The sequence below is a fragment of the Daucus carota genome, chromosome 3 (genome assembly GCF_001625215.2).
Source record: "Daucus carota subsp. sativus chromosome 3, DH1 v3.0, whole genome shotgun sequence".
In the NCBI taxonomy this organism is placed as follows: domain Eukaryota; kingdom Viridiplantae; phylum Streptophyta; class Magnoliopsida; order Apiales; family Apiaceae; genus Daucus; species Daucus carota.
The window spans coordinates 14,904,794-14,931,752 of NC_030383.2; the positions used below are offsets into that span (position 1 = coordinate 14,904,794).

At 33.6% G+C, this 26,959-nt stretch overlaps 2 protein-coding genes and 1 pseudogene across 2 annotated transcripts; 1 reads left to right on the forward strand and 2 right to left on the reverse strand.

Moving 5' to 3' along the window:
- Window positions 1-968: 968 nt before the first annotated feature.
- LOC135151767 (probable serine/threonine-protein kinase PIX13) lies at window positions 969-13,470 on the reverse strand (annotated as a pseudogene).
- A 2,323-nt stretch (window positions 13,471-15,793) lies between these two features.
- Window positions 15,794-18,882, reverse strand: LOC108211331 (probable serine/threonine-protein kinase CST). The gene is made up of 6 exons (XM_017382897.2): window positions 18,583-18,882; window positions 17,916-18,259; window positions 17,649-17,784; window positions 17,410-17,552; window positions 16,528-16,651; window positions 15,794-16,390 (listed from the first exon to the last, which is right to left on the reverse strand). The coding sequence occupies exons 1-6, from the start codon at window positions 18,701-18,703 to the stop codon at window positions 16,071-16,073; spliced, it is 1,188 nt and encodes a 395-aa protein (XP_017238386.1). The 5' UTR covers window positions 18,704-18,882; the 3' UTR covers window positions 15,794-16,070.
- A 3,849-nt stretch (window positions 18,883-22,731) lies between these two features.
- On the forward strand, window positions 22,732-26,532 carry LOC108212301 (protein FAR1-RELATED SEQUENCE 5-like). Its single transcript, XM_064089816.1, has 5 exons — window positions 22,732-22,771; window positions 23,455-24,298; window positions 24,642-24,918; window positions 25,007-25,570; window positions 25,924-26,532. Exons 1-5 carry the CDS (start codon window positions 22,732-22,734, stop codon window positions 26,530-26,532), a joined length of 2,334 nt encoding a protein of 777 aa, XP_063945886.1.
- Window positions 26,533-26,959: the final 427 nt, after the last annotated feature.

Consider the following 26,959-nt stretch of genomic DNA (forward strand, 5'->3'; position numbering starts at 1 on the left):
GAATTATATCTATTTTTATAAAGTGGAATCATGATTAATGCTGAAATAATAACTTATCTTAAATAAATAAGAGAGTTAAGTTTCATGTAGTCCACATATTTACTATAGTACCGTAGACCACATATGTTCAGCAACCATAGAATGGCATAAAAACATTGCATAATGTATGAAACTTGTTATTTTGTGAAATACATTCTATAAATATCACTATTTCATGAAAAATATTGAAAATCATTTATGTTCGACAAGTAGAACACATATCTTCTGTAATATGTAAATATGTTCTGCAAACTTAACATGTTTTGCAGAATAATGTGTTTTTCACTATTTAACTTGTAGAATGTTTAGGATTGTCAAAATTTTTAACAAAATAATGATGTTTATAGAACATGATTTGCAAAATAACACAATTTGCAATGTTTTTATGTCATTCTATAGTTGCAGAACATACGTGGTCTACGGTACTACAGTAAATATGTGTACTGCATGGAACTTTGTTCATAAAGAAGATATTGAAAAGAATATAAATACAACAGTTTTAATGTATGTTGTTAATGCTTTTGAGTAATATGTTGATTGCTAGTGTAGCTCAAGTGGTTTAAGTGGTGCACATGAGTTAGAGAGGTCTTGGGTTCAATTCTTGTTAATAACAATTTTTTTTTTATATAAATGAGGAGAAGGTAGGTTCGGAGTTAGGCTCGAGTTCAGAGTTGCTTTTGAGTAATATGTTGATTGCTAGTGTAGCTCAAGTGGTTTAAGTGGTGCACATGAGTTAGAGAGGTCTTGGGTTCAATTCTTGTTAATAACAATTTTTTTTTTATATAAATGAGGAGAAGGTAGGTTCGGAGTTAGGCTCGAGTTCAGAGTTAGGTAATTTATTTGCTCAGGAGAGAGGCTTAACACGAACCGGTTGTGCTATTATATATATAATAACTAGCGTAAAAGCTCGTGCAAGGCACGGGCCTCTGTTTCAACTCAAGAATTCCATGATATTAAAAACTTTATAAGTCTGTTATGAAAATGTGGTTGGAAGATTGCTGAAATGTATATAGTCGGTCTAATTTTTTCTAGTAAGAATAAATTGGGAAAATTAAATAAACGGCATATCTCCTCGAGAGATTCATCCTCAATCTTTCGCGCAATAGCAGAACAAGTTTTTTTATACAATGGTCTCAACTGCAAGTAGTATGCGGCATTAACCAACTTGTAGAGACTTGATGTGTCCTTTCTCAAAAAATTCTCGTCAAAAGTCTTGCGTTTCTATCAAAAGAACAAAAAGATGTTAATTATAAAATACGCGCTAAGGTTAATTTCAGGATGATGCAACTGAATAATAAAATACAATATAATGCAAATACGATTTAGATGGAAGAGAAAAAAAAAAATAACAAGTGCAAGTAATAAGTTTAGAGCGAGGTTAGCATTAAAAAGAAAAAACTCCGTATGGCTAACTTCTTTCTACGATGAGATTTGAGCATGTTAGAATGATGAGATTGAAATCTAGTTCATATATGTAAAGTAGAATTGAAGAAGGAATCGGTATCATGCATAAATCTCCACATTCGTACTAATATTTATATTTAGTTCTTCACCCCTTCCCCCCAATTGAATTCCTTGCAACAGAATACAATATACTTAGTTCCTTATTTCTCAGACAATGGTTTTGAATCAGCCTGTAATTTATATGAAGCCTTTTTATTCATCTTTAAGCAATTTGTAGATTAAATAAATTACACTCTAATGTTTAATTATTGTCTCTCTCCAAGAGGAAATATTTATAAACATACACATAGGGCTTAACATAAGACTTAAAAGCAGGAAAATGACATAAGCATGAGTTCGAATAAGAATCATATCGCGAAAATTGAGCTATTGAGTAGATTAAAATAAATGTAGAATTTGAGTTTAAGGCCAACCTCTCCTGCAACTGAAAGACTGACTGGACTGTTGTGATCTTTATGAATCGCAGCATTTCAGCTAACCACATTGGCCCAAATTAAGCGACAATTAGCTAAATTTCTGGGTATTTGAGTTAATATTTAATAAGCAAGAGATATTTTACTACATGTTGTTTGTGTTGAATAATGTTTGTTGTAGCATAGGATCTTGTTGGTGTGTTTTGAAAACTTAAGATGGTAGCAGAGCTCGGTTTAGGAGGAGACTCGGGTTAGAGAAGGGAACAGAAAGAATAAATTTGAAAAAAAACAAATGATCAGCGAGTAGCCTGATAATTAACTGACCTGTCCACTTCTCTTCCGGAATAAAAAACCCATCTGTGTAACAATGAATCCAATCCCCTCAATCAATTTTTTTGGAGAATGATGAGATGTAAATCTGATGGTCCTCTCAGAAATGTCCTGCTGGACAAGAACGAATGTTTATTTTAGATCTTACCATACAAAGTTCTGGTAGTAATTTAAGTCCAGAAGTGGTTCTTACCTCTTTCTCGAAGAAGCCTGAAAGATCCAGGCTTGAGGCCATGCTAATGAGACGAAAAGCATTTATAGAAGTGGAGGACTCTGCATCTTTCTCTGCTAAGGATGACTACACCAATGAGATAGTGGTTAAAATAAGTTAAAGAATATGAAGGTAACTTATAATCTGCTGAGAATTTCCAACTGTGACTTACCTCATAATCATGAAAGCTTCATCATTAATGCATATATCTTCTTTATCTTGAACAGGATAAACAAGAGTGTGAGAGGCACAGGTCATTTTGTAGAAAATGGCTGAAATTTGTATTGTTATTGATGGACATCAGTAGGAAACAAAATATTTTTATCCATGTCAATATGTGTCAAATTTTTATTCATGCCAATCTCTAGGTCTGGTTCTTTTTATTATGTAAAAATTTACATGAGACAGCTTATAAATGTATACAATTTTATTTGCATGTTTAGTACATGTTAAAGGAATTTATATATCCTTTATTTGGTTATGGATTTAGTTAAATAGAATTACACACCGGTATCAAGTAAACTTACACATGATCATATAATTAGTACGTTCTTGAAGAGGAATACAGGAGTCTAACGATAAATCTTGTAATATTTCTATCACCGACTTGGATTGCATATCGACCAGAATTATAGAAGGCACCAAACAGAAGGACTTATAAAAATAAGTTGACAATAAAAAGTCTTGCGAAGACAGCAAAAGGAAGAATTCAGAATATACATACTTTGACTATAGATATGAGTCTTGATCTTCTTAGAGTTGAAGCTTCGAGTTCGGAAAGCAATTCAAGGTATTGGTTTATAACTATTTAGTGAAGAGAAACCAAAATAGTACCTTAACTAAATATATTTCTAAGAACTGCTGACCAAACCAAGTGAAGGAAGTATTCTGATTTCTGGAATTAAATTTTTCCACAATTATGTACCACAATACAAGGTGCAAAGGCATAAGGTATTCTTGTAGCTCTCACTTCAAGAGCAGTAGCTGCAACAATCTTTTTCTCCAGTTGAGGGTCCCTGCATAAGAATATTATGCATCTCTAGATGTACAATAAAAAACCTTTATATAAACTTATTTTGCAATCTTCTCAAATTTCATTATTCTAGCAGGTCTAGACTTTTGAAGAACACACAATTGAGGTTAATGACCAGAAGTGGTTGGTAGAATAAATCTTGGGTTAACATATAACACATACAAAATTCTACTGCCAACAAAGCCCCAAACAATATCCTTTTTTCACTTAAATTTTTATGAGGAGTCTTGATTATACTATAAGGCAAGCTATCAGTTCTAATATATTCATCGTTTCACAGACCAAGTAACATCTACGTACCATTTACTTGCCTAGTTGCTCCTAAGTCAGTGTTGTGTGGAAATATTGTTGCAACTTAAGCATTGTTATGGCCGTGAACATCAATTTCATAGATCATGAGTATACCAAGACGGGTTGATAATGCACCAATTGGAATTTCATTACCATGTTTACCTGTTCCTCAGGAGATGCGTGTTTGTTTGGAACACTCCATCCATCACTCAACAGACTAACTGTAAAGATCATAAAAACATATGTACTGCACAAATTATGATTAAATGCATATTGTAGAATATTTGCTAAGAAACTTACCGAATAATTATTTCTTTATGACCTCCACAAGAGTCACGATTCTTTCTATCGCATCATTTGTCCTATCTTTTCCTATAAAGTTATTTTTTTACCAAATCCTTTATTCGTATGTATCGACTGGCTTCGATCCTTATATTGTATGTACTCTGATTGGACCATGACATACCAAAAACAAACCACAAGAGCCCCAATAAGATGTACACAAGCTTTGCCCAATTTGTTTCGCTTAGTGCAGCTGAAAGAGGGAACATATATTTTTGCACTGCAATTCCAAGCAGACCTCAATGCAAATTTCTAACTATTACTGCATCAAACATATGAAAAACCAGTCTGAATTAGAAAGAAATCTTGGAATAAAAATGGAAAAAAATGATAAAAAGAAGAAGCATAATTTATCTAACAAAGCTTATGGTATTAGCAATTAAGTACAACTATAAACATATAATGATTGACCAAAAGGTAAAAGGATTAAATATTCTACTATCGAAATAAAATTGTCCAAGTTAAGGGAAGTACTATTGGCTTCTTAACTTGCTTTTTAAAGATAGAGCTCAGTTAAGTAGTTAACTACAGAAGGCCCAATTAATAATGCAGGACCCTGGTAAAACATCAGGAGAAGTGAGAGAATATGTCGAGGTTACAATCCAAGAAGATAGATATAAGAGAAAATATGGCTAAATACATTATGTTCCTTGCCAAGCAAGCACCAAAGTATGTGGATTTGAATTAGATCAAGTGAGTCAGTATAGACAAATTGAATAAAGAGTTTTTTGACTTTTGGTCAATTAGGATCTGGTTCTTCCTCACCTCAGGTTCCTGATATATAAGTTAAGTCCTTGAAATGTCAAACTTCTTTGCCGTTTTAATGTAATCCTGAAAATGGAATATAGATTATGTTCAACGGGGAAGTTGCATTTGGAAAATATGCAACACAATTACAAAATTATATGAGCAACTGAATCTCATTATATTAATCTATAATCTATCCATTTTCTCTATGCATTGATAAAAAGTCAGACACAAGCTTGTCAACATCAAAACACCTTTCCAACTGTTCATCTTTTCATCCCAGGCTTACAAGATCTTTCACTGTATTATTAGATCAAATTATTCATCTTTATTTAACTATATTCATGCATATTCTTTTGACTTTCATTTCATACACATCAATATAATAATGTATCCTGTGGTGGAAAGATGATAGTGAAGCCAGTTCTAAAAAGAATTTTTCTCTGATTTCTATATGCTAGCTGAAGGAAAAACATTTAATTTTACTAATCATTAGCTAAAAATAATGATTAGAAAAAAAAAACTTCTATTAATTCAGCTGCCGCACCAAAAGAATCAAGGAATACTAAATTTGCCATTAAACTTTCTATAGCCTCTGGAAAAGCTATTCCAAGCCATTTATATCAGCTCAAGAAAGGGAGCTGTAGACGGAGGAAGAGGCTGATGGCTACAAGATTTGCAAGCACATAAGCAAAGCGGAGATATAGGCCAATTTAGTTTATTTCTATTCTATGAATATTAATAAGAATTTATCATCATTCTGTGATGTTTATGCCGTTTATTTATAAATATGTATATCAAAATTGAAATTGCCTACTCTAAGGAAACAGTTCGAAGTCAAATGTTAATAGATACTTGTGATTCCTCTATATCAGCTGCCCAGAATTTTTACTTCTTCTAGTTGGCCCCAACTTAAAAGTATTTGTTGTCAAAAAGACACTTTTATCTACAAAAACTTGATTCATGCTCAATAGTATACACTTTACTTTACAATTCCGATGGCAGGTGAAAACAAACCATAAACAAAATTAAAGAAAATAACTAGAACTAATTGCTCAAACAACATCATAAAATTTTTCCAAAGTGAAATTAACAATATGCATCAAAATTATACACTGGTTCACTCAATCACAGATGACACATATCAAACAGAACAGGTGAACAAAGTTAGTATGGCATATTATAATCAGGCATTCAGAAGAATAGTAAGGGCCATAAAATTACCTTTGCCACAACTGCAGTTCTTACAATCCAATTCCTTTTACTAACACAACAATGCTAGAGACCTCTGAAGAATGTTTAAACTATAATCGCCGCCGAAGTAGAAGGAGACAAGGATTAAAAACACCACCAAAAGATTGCACCGCTGATTCCATCAAAGGCTGAGTAAAGGAGTATATGCCTACTCACAATCTAAATAAACCGGGAGGGTTAGCATTTGACAGGGAATAGAGACTAAAAAAAATGAATGAAATTTTGGCAAAGTTTAAAACAATGTACTTCCGTGGATGAGGACGTTCCAACCAATGTACAAGTCCATCATTAATCTGTCTACAACTTCAGCACAAAGAGAAAAAGCATGACAAAGTAGAAATTCAGTAACCAAGCGTTGTTCCCAATGAATTCCAATATACAATGACAAAACCAATCGCAGAAGTGATGTTAACTTTTGTCCTATGACAAAAGAACCCGATCTAAAAATTTGATGTTTGTTCATCTCTATTAACATGTAGGCAACGAATCAAAATCTGAGAAACCATACCTGTGTCCTGACAAGTAGCATTTTGCAATTGCTTCACCGCCCTGAGCTCCTCTGCCACCTCTTAGGTCAGGCACAGCTTTGGTCTGCTACGTTTTTTAGGGGAGCCATCCAGTGTGAAGAAGGTGTACCAAACGAAGAGAAAAAAACCAAGCGAGGAGAGGCAACCCAGCACTAAACATAAATCGCAGACAAGGAGAGAACAACTGAGCTAAATCGAAACTGTTAGAGATCAGAAGAAAACAAACAGGCAATGGCAATGCAGGAATTGTGTAAAAAACAAGGGTATATTTGCATATATATTGAAAACCAGCTCCGGAAAAAAAAGTCAGAAAAATGGCTAAAACTTTCCGTGTGAATAAGAATTTTTAAAATTAGAAGCTAAACAAAATTTTAGCGCATGTTCATAATACAAACAATTAAATGAAACTAAGTATGGATATTCTACAAACCACAAAATAATATAATTCACAAACCCGCAACCCTATATCCATTTATCACTGGCGCGTGATTTTTATTTGAAATAATTCTAGACTTATCATCCAAAAGCAAGCTCATGTGGTTCACAAAAGAACATAGACCTCTAGCTCTTCCATTATCTTTCCATTATCTGTGAAAGATAACATACATGAACTATATTAGCAACATTGTATCACAAAGAAAGATTCAATAAAAATTTACATTTTACACATATCTCTGCCTCTTATTATTGCCTTGTGTTCTAGAAAGCGGAAGGAAAAAAATACTTATCTGTAATAATGTTTGCACAATAATCAGGCTATCAATTATCGCATATGATCATAGCAAATCTCATGTAAAGAAAATCTTGATATCAAATAAATTATAACAAATGTGGAACAAAATGTGACAAACATAATTTAAAATAATTACTACAATCTTACAAAAAAGACACAGAATAACATGTTGGATCACACACAATGAAGTAATCTAAAATGTGTATACATGATATCATTTTGTTTATGAAATATATCTAAAAGTACCTCGGCTCTGACAAGATCGTTAGCACTTAGCATACATTTTTACAAGTCATTTATTATTTTCCACATCTTTGCACTCACTTGCAATGGGAGTTACATATTCAAACCTTATAATAATTTATCAATACAAGAATTTTAATAGAGAAAAGAATAATTGGATGTTTATTATCTCTGCCCACCACCGGGCTGAAAATTGACTATATAGTTTTAAAAGAAGATTGTATATGAAGTGTATTTAAAATCAAAAAAATATATTAACAAACCAATTATGACAATCATGTCAGGAACTTCATGATTTAATATATCATTTGTGTCCTACTCACTTAAGCCTAAAGGCGCTGAGTGCAAAGTCAATAAGGAGCTCAACTATAAGGACATGTGTGCTTTAATTAACCCACCAGTTTCATGAGCTTGATAAAGAATTAATGAATCAATCAAGTTTGGAAAAGCACTATTAGATCTAAGGTACAACCTGCCGATTTAGTCTTTTTATATTATTCATGCCAAAAGTGCAAAATATTTGGCATTCATTTTATGGATGTCTACTGTGACTTGGTAATTTTCTTTTACTAAATTCTAGCTTTAAATCTACATTTTATAAGATTAACTCTATTTTAACTCTATAAATACAACCAAAGTTTTCGTCTAAACTTATTCATGATCACGTAGAAAGAGATGAGACAAAAACATACGCGGACCAAAAAAGAAAAAAACATTAAAAAACATCACGGGCACTAATAAAAATGATTGTAATTCATGAAGTAATAAATTTACATTGAAAAAAGATTGCAGCTAATATAGTTGTGTATAAATATTTGTTACCTTATGCAAACTTTGTTACTTATCCTCTTGCAGGGCCAAGACTTCTTGCTGAGATAAAATGTCATTGCTAATGCTTTTAGATTGCACACCAGTAGAATCATAAGGCTTGGATGGACTTCAGTCGTAACACTAAAAAAGTCTATTTCGCGGACAGCACAAAGATCATGAACTGTGGTCACAGACTCAAGGACTTTTTTCAACCTCTCACTCTGCCAAACAAAAAAAGAAGGGACAATAATTATCTTTCTGGCTCACCGAGCACATACAAGGTCATTCATAAGAAATTTTACCTTTCCTTTTTGCAGTTGTTGAAGTTGAGCAAGAGATTCTTTTAATTTCTTCGGTGATAAATCAGACTATCGACTGCAGGGTTACCCTCGTGGTCTGCTGTAGGCTTTCATCAAACTTCTGCGATCAAACAAAGTTAGATGTGACTTACATCAGCCTCAACAAATATCACTTCAATAATACCAATAAGTAACAAAATAAAAGGAGATTAATTAAAGTAGATATTTAATTAACTTACAGCATAACTCATAGCGGATCACTTGTCGATGTTTTTGGTTTAATTAGTCAGCGAAATGGTATACAAATGAATTTCCTTTATAAAAAAACCTGAATCAAGCGATGATATCAAAACTACTTAACCTTCCAGCAGGCAGCAACACAATTATTATTTTTGTTGATTTAATGTGCCTGAATATATATATAAACATAGAGTTTAATAGGGGTAATATTATGGAGATCACACCTATTTACATCAATAATAAAAAATTGGATCATATATTGGTCTGTTTATGGGGCCTAAAAACAATTTAAATAATACATAGAAAGAATTAATAAACAATACATCGACAATGCATGCTAATATTAATATATTTCTATTCAATGCATGCATAAAAAACATTATATTTCTCAATTAAACTACCAATTTATGCCACTCATTGTCACATTAGGACGAGAGGTTCAAGAATGACTATTACAATGAACATCCGTGGGTCTAAATTTGGATCCAAAAATTTCATAGTTGTGAGTCCAAAACATCTCAGAGTATACCCAAACCTAATCCATGTTAGACGTCCAACTTTTTGAACAATGGGTGTTGGGTTTTTAACCTAATATATGTATATTAGGTACTCCAAAACATAATACAAAGTAGAGAACGCATCAAGTAACTATATTATTAGCTGAAGACAGAAAATTTGATTGCTAAGCATCATTGGTTCGAACTATAGCAGAAAAACAGTGGGCATATATCATGCACATAACTGATGGAACAATAAATAAAAAAGGAAAGCGATAGAAACAAAGAAAGGGCATGTACCTTCAGATCTTTATACGTTAAAAGTTCTGAAATTGCAAGGCAAACAAAAAGAAGAATGAAAAAAGAGAGAAAGAGCAAGTACCTCTTGTTGATATATTATTAACACTATATCCTTCAGCATAATGAACAGCATCTCTAGGGGTAACATCAGAAACAGCATTGCAGAGTTCGTTAGCAAACAGGCCAGAACCATCAAGCTCTGGCGATGATGATCGCCAGGCTGGATCACCATAAAATAAACCACCACCAGGGGAATTCCCAAAATCCCCCTCTTTACTATCAGCCGCCGCCGCATACATAGAAGATGTTGGAGCAATATTGCAGCTTGTGTTATCGTAAAAACCTCAGGCCCAACTCAAGACTGCTGTCAGCACTATCAAATTTAAACTGCCTCAAACACTCATTGCAGAAGCATCTCCATTTGCAATTCGAACAATTGACCATACTGCTTTTAATCCTTTTAAATTTGTGACAAGTTAAACTCCCCTGCTCTGGATACCGATTTGAGTTGTCCTACATCAAAATAATTGTCAAATTCGGCAGACACTACAGCCGCAGAAATATGGCACAAATGCACATTAAGAATGAATGAGCGTGCAGAATGATATGAATACGGTGAGATTAAATTCAAGAGAGAGGGAAGGAGGGAGCTCAATGCATTAATCTAACTGAATGAATGTTTATATATTTGTCACACTACAGTTGTACTCCAACTAATACCAACCAAAAGTAAGATATTAAGAATATGCACAAAGCATATACAGTTATATACATAGCTAATATAGCCAAGATGATAAACCACAACAGCATCTAGACGCAGAGAAAATAATGAATAATGACAACTTTCATCTAGATGATAAATTTTCATGTACATAAGTAAATCTGAGACATAATGGACAACTCCTAAGTAGCACAACTCTAAGGAAAATGCCCCAGTCAAAAATAATATCAAATAACATGCAGGCAACGAACCAAAATCTGGGAAACGAACCAAAATCTTAGAAACCATACCTGGGTCCTGACGAGCAGCATTCCGCAATCACTTCACCGCCTTGCGCTCCTCTGCAACCTCTTTGGTCAGGCGCGGGTTGGGTCTGCCACGTTTTTTCACATGCATTTTCTTGCTCTTTTTTCCCCTAGTTCTCTTTTCCCGAAAAGGATATCAACAAATTCCAACACAAAATTCCCCAGACCAGTAACATGTGAATCTCCACCCGAGGGACCCGATTTCGCCAAGCCAAAGTCTGATATCTTTGGATTATAGTCCTTCATAAAATAAACTGAAATTCTTTCAGAATTGCTCAGAAGCTCATAAAAACCATATTTGTAAAGCGAAGCTTGAAACCACACAAGACGCGCACAATGAGAACATCTAACAAATTGATTTCTTAAAGTACAAAATTATTGTCATTAGATATTATCACAATAGTGAAAATAAAAAGTTGTCACACTTTTATAGTGCCTGCTACCATCTGTTCTTAGAAACAAGCTTAATCATATACTAAAGGTGTCTTTTATATTTCCATTAGAGATTATGTCTGATGACACGGGGTCTGTTCAAGATTTAGTTCTGCACCTCTTGTGAAATAACAAATGATTTAGATACTGTAGATATGCGCTTGTCTAGTTCAACCGAGGATTGGTTATTGTTTTTAGGAGATGCACTAAACGTATGCAAGGGGAACGACTTAGTTTCTTGATCATGCTCCAGGATTAAAATTGTTAAAACAAAACTTAAGGGGGACTAAATCTCCAGATATCAAGTGCATTTTTGTCAGAGCACAACAAATAAGGTGAGAAGATTTTATGAATCTCCAGATAAAGATAGCAGCTCGTACTGTTATGAATTGATGAATTAACATGGGTATAAGCAAAGATTTAGAGAATAAATTATAGCAACTGTAATCCTTATTTAGTAGCTATTTTCTTTTTCCCTCCCTCTTTCTCTAATATCGGTTTCTCATGATCCAATTTGTTATGTCAAATGCTGAGAAATGGATTGTTTAGAATCTCACCATATCAAGCAGTATGTTGGAGGCCTTAAAGTCTCAGTAAATGATTTTCTTTTCTGAACTATGCAAGAATTCAAGTCCCCGTGCAGCTCCAATGGCTATTTTTAGCCGTTTGTCCCATGACAGTAGTTCAGTAGCAGAACTCCCTGAACAACAGAATCCATCATTAGAACACTTTATCACCAAAGAAGACTCAAAGAAATTTTTATTTCTTGCTTGTTATTAATTTCACTTCAAGTTCTTACTCCTAAAAAGATGGTTTTCCAAGCTTCCCTTCTGCATAAACTCATATACGAGTACGAGCTCTTGATCCTCCCCACAGTATCCCAATAACTTGACCAAGTTGGGATGACAAAGAGTTCCTAAAAACTTTACTTCTGGCTGCATTTCAGTGAAGAAGAAACCAAACACTTATAAGCAAAATATGTCATCATCTAAGGCTAGGAAGACATTAATTCAGAAATTTCTCATGTCAAGCATAGAGGGAACTCTAATTAGTCATCAAATGTTACCTGCCATTCTTGAAATCCCTGCACGCTTTCATGGTTCAATTTCTTGACAGCAACCATTATCCCTGAGCCAGCCTTACAGGGCTCAAGCGTGTTCTCATCCACCCAACCCTTGTAAACTGTCCCGAAACCTCCCACACCTAACACAGTATCTTTTTTAAAACTTTTAGTGGCATTCTTCAAATCCGAAAAGCTATAAACCTTGAGGTTTAGAGTAGCCAAAATCTCTCCCATAGAAGAAGTCCCAGTCCCACAACTTGCTGCCATGGAAAACTGGCTCTGACTTTGCTGGCCTGCACTGCTGCTGGTGACAGAGGAGCCTCCACCATTTGTGTTACTCAATGTCCCTAAAAGTAATACCAATTAATTTGCATTAGTTCAAGTCAATTGGAAAAAACTAATTTAGCAAAAAAAATTCCAAATTAACCAGACAGATGACTTTTATCGAAACCACATAAATCAGAGACCTCGGAGACCATACATGTTCTGAAAGCGCGAATATTGTTTCGGAAAACATGTTGTGCACACATTATAGCATAGAACCTCTTTACTAAACACATGTATACACTATCCAAGACAAAAATGAAGCTAAGGCAAACAAAAAACATGTAATAATACAGGCAGTTAAGGCAAACAGATATTCTAAGCTGAAATACACAGAGACTAACCAGAAGTTGTAGTGTATGTGGAAGGTCTAGTGGTATCTGGATTGGTACTTTGATTCGAATATATGTTGGAAACAGACTTTTCAGCAGCACCATGAGATTTTGAGCTCATCAAACAATTACCCATCTCAACAATCTCTCTCTGTCTCTCTCAAAAAATCTCTCTGACAGAATACTTTGCTGAATTTAGCATAGAAGGCAGAGAGAGAGAGATATGAAGGAGTTGAATTTGCTGTATGAATGAAAGACTGTAAAGGGAAAAAAGAAGAAATTTGTTTGCAACTTCCTGGAGCAATAAAGTAAGATTTAATTGATCAAAGAACATTCTCTCATTTAAATAAACTAGTAAAAGTTATCACTAATTTTGCAAAGATTATCATAAGTATGAGATATGTCTGGCTAAACTTGACATCTTGTAAGCCAGGTATGTGTTGCACAATTAGGAATGCAAGAAAAAACAGTTCATCTCAAGAAAGTGTTTTGAATATGCAGAAGCTTATCAATCCTACAATTGGAAGAAATGATATATATATATACATCTAAGCTTGAATTCACAAAATTTAACTAACATTAAATTACCATGTCATTGTAATAGGAGAAGATTATATATATTTTTTCTGACTAAAAAGAGGGATCGTTTTATTGATATAAAATCAGAAATACATCTCAAGATATACTAAAACTCATCATACTAACCGAAAGGCATACTTCACCGGTCACAAGACCGATGCTTGACTAACATTAGTACACTATGGCAGGCGCAGCAATTTTTTAAGGCTTAGACTATATGAAAAAGGTACGTATCTGATACACTCTTTATCACCAAATCTGATATATTTGCGACTTTTTGTAGTTGGATTATAACATATGGCATGACGAGGAAAACACAGTATCACAATCTCTCCATTTTCCAGACATCTCACAGGCTCTATTATCTTGTCTGGAACAATTGCAAGATTATGCAGAACAAACTTCTTAGTCCATGATTTTTCATCACCATACTCACTCATCACCCACAACTCAATGATATAGGACTTCATACAAATGCAAAGACAACCATTTAGTAGTCCAAGGTTCGAACTCATAAAAGACTTGATACGAGGGGGAGTCTGAATTTGCTTGAATGCCTCTTCTTCTGCGTTGAAGGAATATAATATATGTTTCCTAGAGTCGATCCAATGGTATAATCCATTTACATAAGTAGGAAGCTGGCGTTGTGCTGGGTAAAAAAAGGGGATTTTTCCCATGCTCCTCCACGAATTTGTCCCGATTGTTTGTATATCAACTTCGACTTGTTCCTTATTAAATCCCCAAGGATGAAAATACAACAACTTGAACTGTTTAGTTTTTGGAACATAGAGTAAAGCACAAGCCCACCAGCGATGCCTACTCGCAGTATCATCCACAAGAATGTGCTGACCTGTTACGGGGTTAAATATGTGACCCGATATGACTGATATAAAATCCTTACCACATCTATATGCAGCTATACAACCTGTAACACTACAAGTGCTAAAAACTGTGAGCAAATACGAGCAAGGATCAGGTAAATCATATAAGAATTTCAAAGAAATTCGTGTTTTGTTAAAAATTAGAAAATCCGCAGGAGAATTGGCCGTGCATTCAGCTTCATCAAGTTGTGCCAAGAATAAATTGTTGGGTTTCATGAACGAAGATCTATCCTCGATCAATAGTTGAATAAGAGACGAATATTTAGTTGAATCGTAATGTTGTATAAAATAGGGCTGAAAAATTAAAGTGGCCCAGCTTTTGCAGACACATCTGCACCTCATTATGCATTGCAAGGGAAGTAATATAAAGATTTTGATGAGTATGGATTCATGCACATCTGCGATATGGCTGCTCTCTTTCGATATTTTTATTCGCATCATCATACACTAATTCACTAACACGACGCTAGCTAGAATTGTTCTTCACGTCTCTACAATTTATAATAAGCTTTGTACATGTTGAGTTACGTAGTTGCGTGGAGAAAGGGATGCAATCACCGAGTTGTAGTTTAATTAGGTTTGTATTCTTACTTTCTTAGGTGTTTGAGGAAAAATAATGAAAAAAAATCTAATCAAAATGAAAAAAAAATCCTGGTAAAATAATGAATTGACCCCTTTTTAAAAAAATGGGGTGCTGAGTTTATCAAAATTATTTACACAACGACATCAATCATCAATATATCAATATCAATCATCAATCATCAATCATCAATATACTTATATAAAAGAGAAGCGAGGGGTGTGTAGGTGGCGACTCTCACATCGCTCCGTTCTATTTTTCTAATTTTCTGAAATTTTTGGATGAAAATTATCAAAAATTAGAACTACCTTTTTTAGTTTCAGGTATATTAAAAGCAAATTTCACAATCTGATTTTGTTTCAGATTATTTATGGAATATAGTAGTTTGAAAGTTTTAATCTGATTTTGTTTCAGATTATTTAATTATGTGAAAGAGTAGCACACAAGTCTCTCCTCTCTCTACACCTATAAATACCGCTATACTCTCTACACCTATAAATACCGCCACAGATGGTAGGGTTTTGGATAATCTAACGCTATACTCTCTACACCTATAAATACCTATAAATACCGCCATAGATGGTAGGGTTTTGGATAATCTAACGCTAACGCTATACTCTCTACACCTATAAATACCGCTTCTGCAGCGATAAGTGAAGGCGGTTTAATGTGTCATCTTCTTTGCAATGGTCTACTGGAAATTCTCCGAAGTGTCATGACAAATTTTCAAGTAACTTGGTATGTTGAAAACTAATGTCCTTGTTAATGCGAAGTCATCAACTTCATTCTCATCAGACTGCTGCTATGCAAGTCAAGAAATAGTATTGACAATAGTGGTATAAAAATGACAGCTTGATAGTTGCAATTACAAACTGGGGACCAAAGAATGATAAAACTAACTAATGTAACATTACAACAAATAACTAGAAGAGGTATGCTTTAACCCAACTATATGTTCTCTCAATTAAAAAGAATTTAACTGCTCTTATCACTTCGTCGATATGGGCAGATGATAACAGGCCGACGATGATGATAACGATTCTGATCTGTAGAAGAATGAGTAGAGCTGCTTTTGTGCTCTTATTGCCTTACTGTCATTGAATCTACCTGTTCCAAAACCTCCACAACTTCTTTCATGGAGGGTCGATTTCTGGGTTCAATTTCCAAGCATTGTAGTGTCAGCTGAGCAGCTTGTACTGCTGCTTTTGTTGAATATTGTCCTTGTATACGTGCATCCATCATGGTTTTCAGCTTCCTTTTATGCAAGAGACGGGGCTTCGCCCAGTCTATTAAATTATGCTGGCTGCTCGGACGTTTCATGTCAACTACTCGTAAGCCTGTCAACATCTCAAGAAGCACAACTCCAAATCCATACACATCGCTTTTCACATATAAATGACCTGTTGATCATTGTATAATGAATTAGTGAACTAATGATTGTATCAAAAGAATGCACACGTTCTCCCCATCTTTTCGTTTGGTTAGAGCTTCAGCATTCTGCCAACAGTTAATACAGAGAGACTACTATAGTACTCACCTGTTGCTACATATTCAGGAGCAGCATAACCATATGTTCCCATGATTCGAGTTGTGACATGTGAATCTCCACCCGAGGGACCCAATTTTGCCAAGCCAAAGTCCGATATCTTTGGATTATAGTCCTTCATAAAATAAACTGAAATTCTTTCAAAATTGCTCACAAGTTCATAAAACTATATTTGTAAACTGTAAAGCAAAGCTTGAAACCACACAAGATGGGCGCAATGAGAACATCTTAGAAACTGATTTCTTAAAGTACACAATTCTTGTCTTTAGAAATTATCACAAGAATGAAAATAAAAATTTGTCAAACTTTTATAGTGCCTACTACCATCTGTTGTTAGAAACAAGCTTAATCATATACTAAAGGTGTCTTTTATAGTTCCATTATAGATTATGTCTGATGACACAAGTTCTGTTCAAGATTTACTTCTGCACCTCCTGTGAATTAACAGATAATTTAGATACTGTAGATATGCACTTGTCTAGTTCAACCGAGGATTGGTTTTTTTTTTAGGAGAATGCACTAAACGTATGCAAGGGGAACAATTTCGTTTCTTGATCATGCTCCAGGATTAAAATTGTTAAAACAAAACTTAAGGGGGACTAAATCTCCAGATATCAAGTGCAATTTTGTCAGAGCACAACAAATAAGGTGAGAAGATTTTATGAATCTCCATATAAAGATTGCAGCTCTTACTGTTATGAATTGATGAATTAACATGGTTATTAGCAAAGATTTAGAGAATAAATTATAGCAACTGTAATAATCCTTATTTAGTAGCTATTTTCTTTTTCCCTCGCTGTTTCTCTAATATCGGTTTCTCATGATCCAATTTGTTATGTCAAATGCTGAGAAACGGATTGTTTAGAATCTCACCATATCAAGCAGTATGTTGGAGGCCTTAAAGTCTCTGTAAATGATTTTCTTTTCTGAACTATGCAAGAATTCAAGTCCCCGTGCAGCTCCAATGGCTATTTTTAGCCGTTTGTCCCATGACAGTATTTCAGTAGCAGAACTCCCTGAACAACAGAATCCATCATTAGAACACTTTATCATCAAAGACTCAATGAATTTTTTTATTCTTGCTTGTTATTAATTTCACTTCAAGTTCTTACTCCTAAAAAGATGGTTTTCCAAACTCCCCCTCTGCATAAACTCATATACGAGTACGAGCTCTTGATCCTCCCCACAGTATCCCAATAGCTTGACCAAGTTGGGATGACAAAGAGTTCCTAAAAACTTTACTTCTGACTGCATTTCAGTGAAGAAGAAACCAAACGGTTATAAGCAAAATATGTCATCATCTAAGGCTAGGAAGACATTATTTCAGAAATTTCTCATGTCAAGCATACAGTTAACTCTAATTAGTTATCAAATGTTACCTGCCATTCTTGAAATCCCTGCACGCTTTCATGGTTCAATTTCTTGACAGCAACCATTATCCCTGTGCCAACCTTACAGGGCTCAAGAGTGTCCCCATCCACCCAACCCTTGTAAACAGTCCCAAAACCTCCCACGCCTAACACCGTATCTGATTTAAAACTTTTAGTGGCACTCTTCAAATCCGCAAAGCTATAAACCTTGAGGTTTGGAGTAGCCAAAATCTCTCCCATAGAAGAAGTCCCAGTCCCACAACTTGCTGCCGCGGAAAACTGGCTCTGGCTTTGCTGGCCTGCACTGCTGCTGGTGACAGAGGAGCCTTCACCATTTGTGTTACTCAATGTCCCTAAAGGTAATACCAATTAATTTGCATTAGCTGAAGTCAATGGAAAAAAAAACTAATTTTAGCAAAAAAAAAATCCAAATTAACCAGACAGTTGACTTCTATCGACCACATGAATCAGAGACCTCGGAGTCCATACATGTTCTGAAAACGCAAAATATTGTTTTGCAAAACATGTTGTGCTTGTGCACACATTATAGCATAGAATTCTTTACTAAACACAAGAAAGAAAGACAAAAATGAAGCTAAGGCAAACAAAAACATGTAATAATACAGACAATTAAGGCAAACAGATGTTCTAAACTGAAATACGCACAGAGACTAACCAGAAGTTGTAGTGTATGTGGAAGGTCTAGTATCTGGGTTGGTACTCTGATTCGAATACATGTTGGAAACAGACTTTTCAGCAGCACTATGAGATTTTAAGCTCATCAAACAATTACCCATCTCAGCAATCTCTCTCTGTCTCTCTAGAAAATCTCTCTGACTGAAAACTTTGCTGAATTTAGCATAGAAGGCAGAGAGAGATATGAAGGAGTTGAATTTGCTGTATGAATGAAAGACTGTAAAGGGAAAAAAGAAGAAATTTGTTTGCAACTTCCTGAGCAATAAAGTTGACGGTTCTTGATGATTTTGTAATCTGAATCATTATTATTTTATTCATTATAATAAGTGGTCCACTCCTCTTCCAATATCACATATTCACACTGTGTTTACAGCAAAGCGCACCATTTTCATTCGCAATTTTTTACTGCATGGGAATTTAAGTCAACCCACACGTTTGCAAATACGTAAGATGGTGGTAGTTTGTGCAGTAAGTTATTTTTTCTTCCCAGTTCGGTCGGTGTATAACCCACAACATATCAACGGAACTTCTTTGACGGTATCAATAATTTGGATTCAATTTAATTTCTATGAACCCGCGTCGAATTTATCTAGAAAAGGAGCCGGCATCTATCCTTTTCTCAAGTACATAAATATCAGAAACCCGATACTGCTGAGTAAAGGTGGCAATCGTTTCGTTTCGTGTATTTTCGTGTTTCGTGTACTCGAAGGTGAAACCCGTATCCGCCCGTTATTAATTTCGTGTACCTAATTTGAAACCCGTATCCGTTTCGAATTGTTTCGTGTATATTTCGTGTACTTTTCGTGTATATTATATATAAAAATATTAATATATTTTTTAATCAAAAAATGGATTTAATATATATTTTCCTTTATAAATTTATTAAATGTGAATGATATATATTATACTTGTACAATTCTTTATAAATTTGTTAATGTATCTACAATATATATCGACACATACATATAAATATATACTTTATACTCAATTATATATTTAATATATCATTACATATATATAATAAATATAATCTACAAATATTTCGTGTACTTTCGTGTACCCCAAATGAAAACCCATATCCGACACGAAATCTATCGTGTAATTTCGTGTTCGTGTACTTTCGTGTTTCGTATATCGAAAATCAAAACCCGTATCCATTTTTTTCGTGTCGTTTCGTTTCGTGTTAGCGTGTTACGTGTCAAATTGCCAGGCATACTGCGGAGAGCATCTCACCATACAAATTTCAAGTTAACACTTGGATAGAAACGTGGCTTGACGTACTTTTTAAGAGTTTGACCGTTAAAAATATTATTGTTTCAAAAAAAAAAATTAATTTTAAATTTTTTTTTTGTGAATAAAAGTACTAATATTTTAAATTCACAAAAAAATTTAAAAAATAATATTTATAAATATATGCTCAAAATCTTAAAAGTACGTGTGAAAAAGTCAAACGACCATTATATCCTAACAGAGGGGAGTAGTATCTAAAAGATGCTATAAATAAAAATATAAATATTATCAAGAAATATTAATTTCTATCATTATTATTTATAACTTTAGTCAATCTGCGTGTATAATATTTGTCGGACCTAATCTGACATGAAAGAAAATTACACATTTTCTATCATTATATTAAATTGATATATTTTAGGGGTTTTTTCGCAAATATCCAAGTCTAATTATTTTTTTTCATGGAGGTACTTTAATTTTTTTTAAAATATGCAAAAATACAATTTTCTAAATAAAAATTGCAAAAATACTATTTTCTGAAATTCATTTGCAAAACTATGGAGGTTGCATTTGCAACTATATATGCAATTGTCAGCAATCATATATGCAAGTACAAATATAATTTTGAAATTATTTGTTTGAAAATTATATTTAATTAACAATAAGTCGCAGGTGATTGCATAGGTGGAAAATGAGTGCCCTTACGAGGACAGTACTAATATCACTCAACCGGACAATATATTAAAAGCATACCAGGAAATCAATTAAAAGCAAACAAGAAAATCTACTAGAAAGCAACCAACAAGACATTATTATTCTCCATCTTTGTTTTTTTCATCTTTACCCATCTAACTAATGAACAAAGTCACAAATTTGAGAAAAATGATTCCAAATATCATTCTGTAAAATAGATGAAGTAGCGTTTAGTTTTAAAACACAGAACATTACATCGTATAGCGTTATAGTTTTAAAGCAGCCTAACACTATATATTTCGTATAGCGTTTCAAATTCTAAAATTAAGAACTCATTTCATGGCTGCTTTTGTTGTGATTTCTTGTCGTGACATGATCCTTGGTTGTCCTCTCATAATTCAATTTGATTTCTTCTTATCTCTATGATGAAATCTCAACAATTAGCTTTTATTAACAGCATTCAAATAGATGATATTTGTAAAATAAGCAACGTGAGCTCAGGTTTCTAAGAGTAAAAATATCATCTCGTGAAGTATGACGAACAAGGTGAACTTAATGTTTGATAACCCAATGCTATTTCGTCTCTCTCAAGAACATTACATGGCACTCCCTCCGTCCCGATAGATTCTTTACAGTTACTATTTTGAGACGTCGCATCCATTTCTTTATATTACCAAAAATAATAACTTTATACTATTATTTTAATCCTCCTCTTATCTTTCAAACCCATACCCCACTGTCTTAATCATTGATTATTATCTTAATTAATCATTATTTTTGTTATAAATCTCTTCGACTTGCACTTTCTATGTGGCTCTTCTTCATCCGGCAGAAGGTAATACTTCTGTGATGTTCTAGTCATATAAAATCATTTTTCGTCTATATGAACAATAGAAAACATGTCTATATAGGTTGGGTTTGTATGAAGTGTAGAGGATTCCATATGCTTTAAGACAAAGTTCACCCTAACTGTCATATTTGAAGATGTTAAAAATGGTTTTAAGGCATTTAAATTTGATTTTATTTTTTTCTTTCGGATTAGCCTGTGGATTTTGGATTTAGATGCACCAAGTTGACAATCAAGTGTGCGAACATTTGTTCTTAAATGTAGAGGAATGGACCTTACCTTTTTTAAATCCAAAATAACTCCTTGACTGCCACCTCTATAATTTGTCTGCACATCAAGAACTTCGCCTTTTTTTTGTTGCTTGTAGAACCTTCTGCCATAGTATAGAAATCGTTACTCTGCTAACTCCATAATCACTTGCAATCTTCTTGATCATTCCCTTTTTCAGCTTCTCATTGTTGTAATTTATTGATAACGTATGCATAATTTGATTCCTTTCTAAATTTGATAATCTTTTTTCTTTTGCAGGGGCTTGATTTAAAGTTTCAAGTAAAGCACTTCTGGGATCTGCTCCTGAGAATGGAAATGTGGAAGCTGCCATTTTTAACTATGTCTATTTTGATTAGTTTTTTGTATAAAGTTGTATAAAGGGGTGTGTATGTCTTTTTAGGACTATACTTTTGGTTTGTGGCAAATTATTGGAGCCAAGCTTTTGTAATTAGGCGGGACTCTGTAATTAAGTTCCCTCTAGTACTAATCACATGTATCTCTGCACTTTTTTGTAATTAACTAAGTTCACTCTGTATATATATATATATATATATATATATATATATATATATATATATATATATATATATATATATATATATATATATATATATATATATATAGGCCAAGGATCAAATAGAAACCAATTTTAAAATAAAAACTTAGAACTAATCTTGACCATCTATCTAATATAATTTACTTTCAATCATAGCCATTCTTAATAAAATATGTAAAATATAAAAAACAAAGATTTTGTTTAATTAAATATCATAACTGATTTCCGTTTCTCTCTCTTCGCTCCATGATTTCAGCTCCTAGCAGCTTTCTCTCTCTAAACTGTAGTTCAGCGACGCCATTGTCTTCAATTACTGTCTTGTCTGTACTCGAGCTTCGACATCTCTCTGTCTCTATTGCTCTATGTCTCTAACTCGAGCTTCGACTCTCTAACTCGAGCTTCGCCTTTATCTGTTTTTGACGTTTGATTGAAGCTCTCTGTCTCTGTTATTCTGGAGCTCTCTGTCTTTGTTGCTCTGTGTCTCTAACTCGAGCTCGAGAAAGTGTGGTTGAAGTAGATTCGAATTGCTGAAGATGATTATATCAGACTTAACGAAGATTAGTGATAATCAAGGTAAAGTTTGTTGTTCATTGTTTTTGTTTTTGATATAATTTGATGATTATATCAGATTACAATGTTTTCATGCTCATATTGCTTTTGTAGTTTAGGCATGCTCATATTCTTGTATAATTTTGATCATATGATTTAAGTTATTCTTATGATTTTGCTTGTTGTTATAGTTGTATAATGTTGATTTGGTTCTGTAATTAGTAGTTATGAATCAATTTGCGATTTAGATTATAATTGAGTTTATGCTTTATTGTAATTGTGTTTACATATGTTATTTAGTGATATGTCTAATATAATTTAGTTGTATTGGAATTGTGTGTATTTTAGTGCTTGTGTTTTAGTTAGAGTTTAGATATGTAGTTGCTGGATTGATGATTGTTAGTTATAGTAATTGTGTTTAGATATGATTTTTAGTCATATAGCTAATATAATTTAGTTGTATTGGAATTGTGTGTTTTTTAGTGTATGTGTTTTGGATAGATTTTAGATATGTAGTTGCTGTATTGTTGATTTTTAATGTATGATTGCAAGTTTTTGATCACTGAGTTAGTGTGCAGGTGCTGCAGTATTATTAGTAGTGTTTGTTTATTATTTTCAATGTGATGCAGTAGGCAGTTATAGTATGATGCTGTTAGAGTATTATAGTATTATGTATATAATTTTTGAGTTTGTCTGTTGTATTTCAGGTTCAAGTTGTGGTGATTCGTCTAATGTTTGTGTTAGTATTCCTGTTTGTTCAACAGAAAGCGAAAAATCAGTGACGAATTGCATTGTCTCTCCTGGTGGTATGAAGTATTTTATGCCTAGTACTGTTGATGGAAGTCAAGTACCGTTTCAAAATCAGTTATTTGATAGCTTAGATAAGGCGTACAACTTTTACAGAGAGTATGGGAGGCTAGGGGGTTTTGATGTACAAAAAACAACAGAGAAGAGAGATGCTGATGGTACCATAATTTTGAAACATTTTGTGTGTAGTAAGGAAGGTTTTGTTGATGGAAGTCATTCTGAAGGAATTAGGCAAAGACGTACTGTGTCATGGAGGTGTGGATGTAAAGCAAAAGTTGTCATGAAAATTAGGAGCCAGAACAGATATTATATTTTCAATTTTGTTGAACTTCACAACCATCCGCTTGCTAGTGAAAGTGGTAGACAGTTTCTGAGGTCTAGTAGAGAGATGACAGTTAGTTTGCGAAATTTTGTTTTTGATGCTGCGAAGGTAAATATCGGCTGCAGCAAGACATTTAGCTTGGTCAAAGAGATGACAGGTGGATATAGTAATGTTGGGGCAACATTACGTGATTTCAGGAATTTTAATAGGGATTTAAAAGAATTTGTCGGTGAAAGGGATGGACAGATGCTGATTGACAAGTTTAAAGTATTACAGGAGACATCAAAATCATTTTATATTGCTTATGAACTTGATGGTGACGGGCATTTGACTATGCTTTTCTGGGCTGATCCAACTAGTAGGAGGAACTTTGAAATATACGGCGATGCTGTGTCATTTGATGCCACTTTTGATACTAACAAGTAAGTTATTTTACATTTCAAATTGTTGTCTTTTAGTAATAGAATTTTTAGTTTTCTTTTTATGTAATGTTGTTAGAATGTCGATAATGGTTTATATTATACTACAATACCTTGTCTGGAACTATGAAGTAAAGTACGTATATTTGTAATTTTTTTAATTAATCTTTTTAACAAGGCTCAAGGTGCAGTAGACAATGGTATACTGGAGTTATATTTGCAGTACCTTAGTGATAATCTCAGTATATTTTAGTGATACCCTAAATATATTTTAGTGATGTCTGCAGTGTATTTTAGTGGTATATGTTAGTTAATGTGGTTTTTAATCTGTTTTATCTATGTTCAGGTATAATATGATTTTTGCACCTTTCACTGGTGTTGACAAACATGATAGATGTGTCACATTTGCTGCTTGTTTGTTATCAAAAGAAGATGTTGCTCATTATAATTTGGCTTTTAAACATTTTGTCAAGGCCATGGGACGCAATCCAGTGGTCTTTATAACTGATCAGTGCCCTGCAATGAAGGTATCTGTGCAGGCTTCATTTTGTGGTGATAATGATTTGGTTGCTAGCAAGCATCGCCTATGTATGTGGCATATAATGCAGAAATTCCCTATTAAGGTAGTTTTTTAGTTGTTTTTTTGAAATTTGGTTCCTAGCATCTGAAATTTATTGTCATATATTTATGTAATTTTCCATAATATTACAGCTTGGCAATCGTTTGTGTAAGGAAACAGACTTTATGGAGAAAATAAAAACTTACATATGGTCATCGAATTTGGAAATTGATGAGTTTGAAAGTGGATGGAAAGCGGTTATAGGAGAGTTTAAGTTGGAAGATAACAAATGGTTATCAGATATGTATGACATAAGAAAGTCGTGGATTCCTGCCTATTTCAGGGACAGTCCTATGTTTGGCTTGATGAGGACAACTTCAAGGTCCGAAAGTGAATTTTTTTTCTTTTCACAGTTTCACAAGCAAGGTGATACTTTATGTGAGTTTTGGATACGTTTTGAGAGTGCAATGCATAGGCAGCGGAATGAAACAGAACGTTTAGACCATGAGTCTAACTCAAGCAAACCAAACATTTTATCAAGATGGTTCATTGAAGATGATGCAGCTGAGCTATTTACACGTTCAATTTTTTACAAAGTTCAAGAAGAAATTTTGGCATCTTGCTTGGATATGCAAATCAAGAGAATGAGTGAAGAAGTTGATGGGGTAACTCATTTTGAAATAAAAGATGTCAAAGTTAAAGATAAACTTTTTAAGGTATGTGTTTTTCCCTTTATAGTAGTATTTTATTTATTCTAATTTTGATTTATATTTTTTTACAGTGGTAATTGTTATTATGGAACAGAAAGTAAATATAAAATATTTGAAAATATGCATAATATAATTTTAGTGATGTATTATTAAAATACTTTGCATTCTGATAAATTGTAGTGGCATTAGTAGTTGTTTTGTATTGCAAGTAGTCAGTAGTAGTGATTTGGATTGGAAGTAAATGTACTGGACCACCTGCCGAACTTTGGTTTTTATGTAATTTTATTTTTGAAGCATATCTCAAATTGGTAATGGTTCAAAATGATGATCTGAATGGTGATTTATGATTCATTTTGCAGGTTAGTGTTAGCAAATCACATGCCGTATGTTCATGCAAACAATTTGTTATGTGTGGAATTGTTTGTAGGCATGCTTTCTGTGGCTTAAAGCAGATTGGTGTCACAAAATTTCCAAGGAGTCTCGTGCTTAATCGTTGGATGAAAGTTGCAGAAAGTGGCACTTCATTGGAATCTAATGTTGTGTGTTCGGATTATTTTAAAATGGAGCAAGTGTCGTTGAAGTTGACAAACTTATGGTTTGATTTTCGTCAGATTCTTAGCAAAGCTGGAGTTGAAATGGATAAGCTTGACTATGTTCACAAAATCATTAAGCAGATAAGTAGTGATTTTGAAAAGTATGATGGAGATTCTGTTGATTTTACTAAAAAGGATCATATGGCAGCTATGGTAGGTGAACAGCCGGTTGGAGAGGTTACCATTCTTGCACCAACTGTTTCCAGGAACAAGGAAAATTATTTCAAGCGTCTTGTGAGTGATAGAGAGAAAGCAATGACAAAAGCAAATAAAAGAGTTCGAAGATGTAAGGAATGTTCGGCAACCACTCATGATTCGAGAACTTGTCCGAAGAAAAAGAAGGATGGAGGAGCTGTAGTTTCGAATATCTTGTGAATATGATTTTAATTTTCAATTTTAAAAGACCTTGTGCAGTTGTCTTTATAAAGTGTTAAGTACATTTTGATTTTATGTTTTCTGAGTACATTTTGAGTGTTTATAAATTGTCTTTATAAAGCATATTAGTACTGATACATTGTCAGTTAATGGCTTTTAGTGTTTTTATATTGAATATATAAACTGAATTTGTCAAGTTTTGTAGTAAAAATGAGTTGGTTTTTAGTGATATAGGTAATATAATTTAGTGGAGTTATCAGTGTAATTTAGTGGTATACATCACATGTTTTAGTGATATGTGTGTTTTTTAGTGATATCCTGCTTTACTGTGTAATAAAACCATTGAAAAATCATAAAACTAAAATGAAACAATAACAAAAGTAAAAAAGCCAAATATTTACCATTGCATTTTGAGATGGTAAAACCA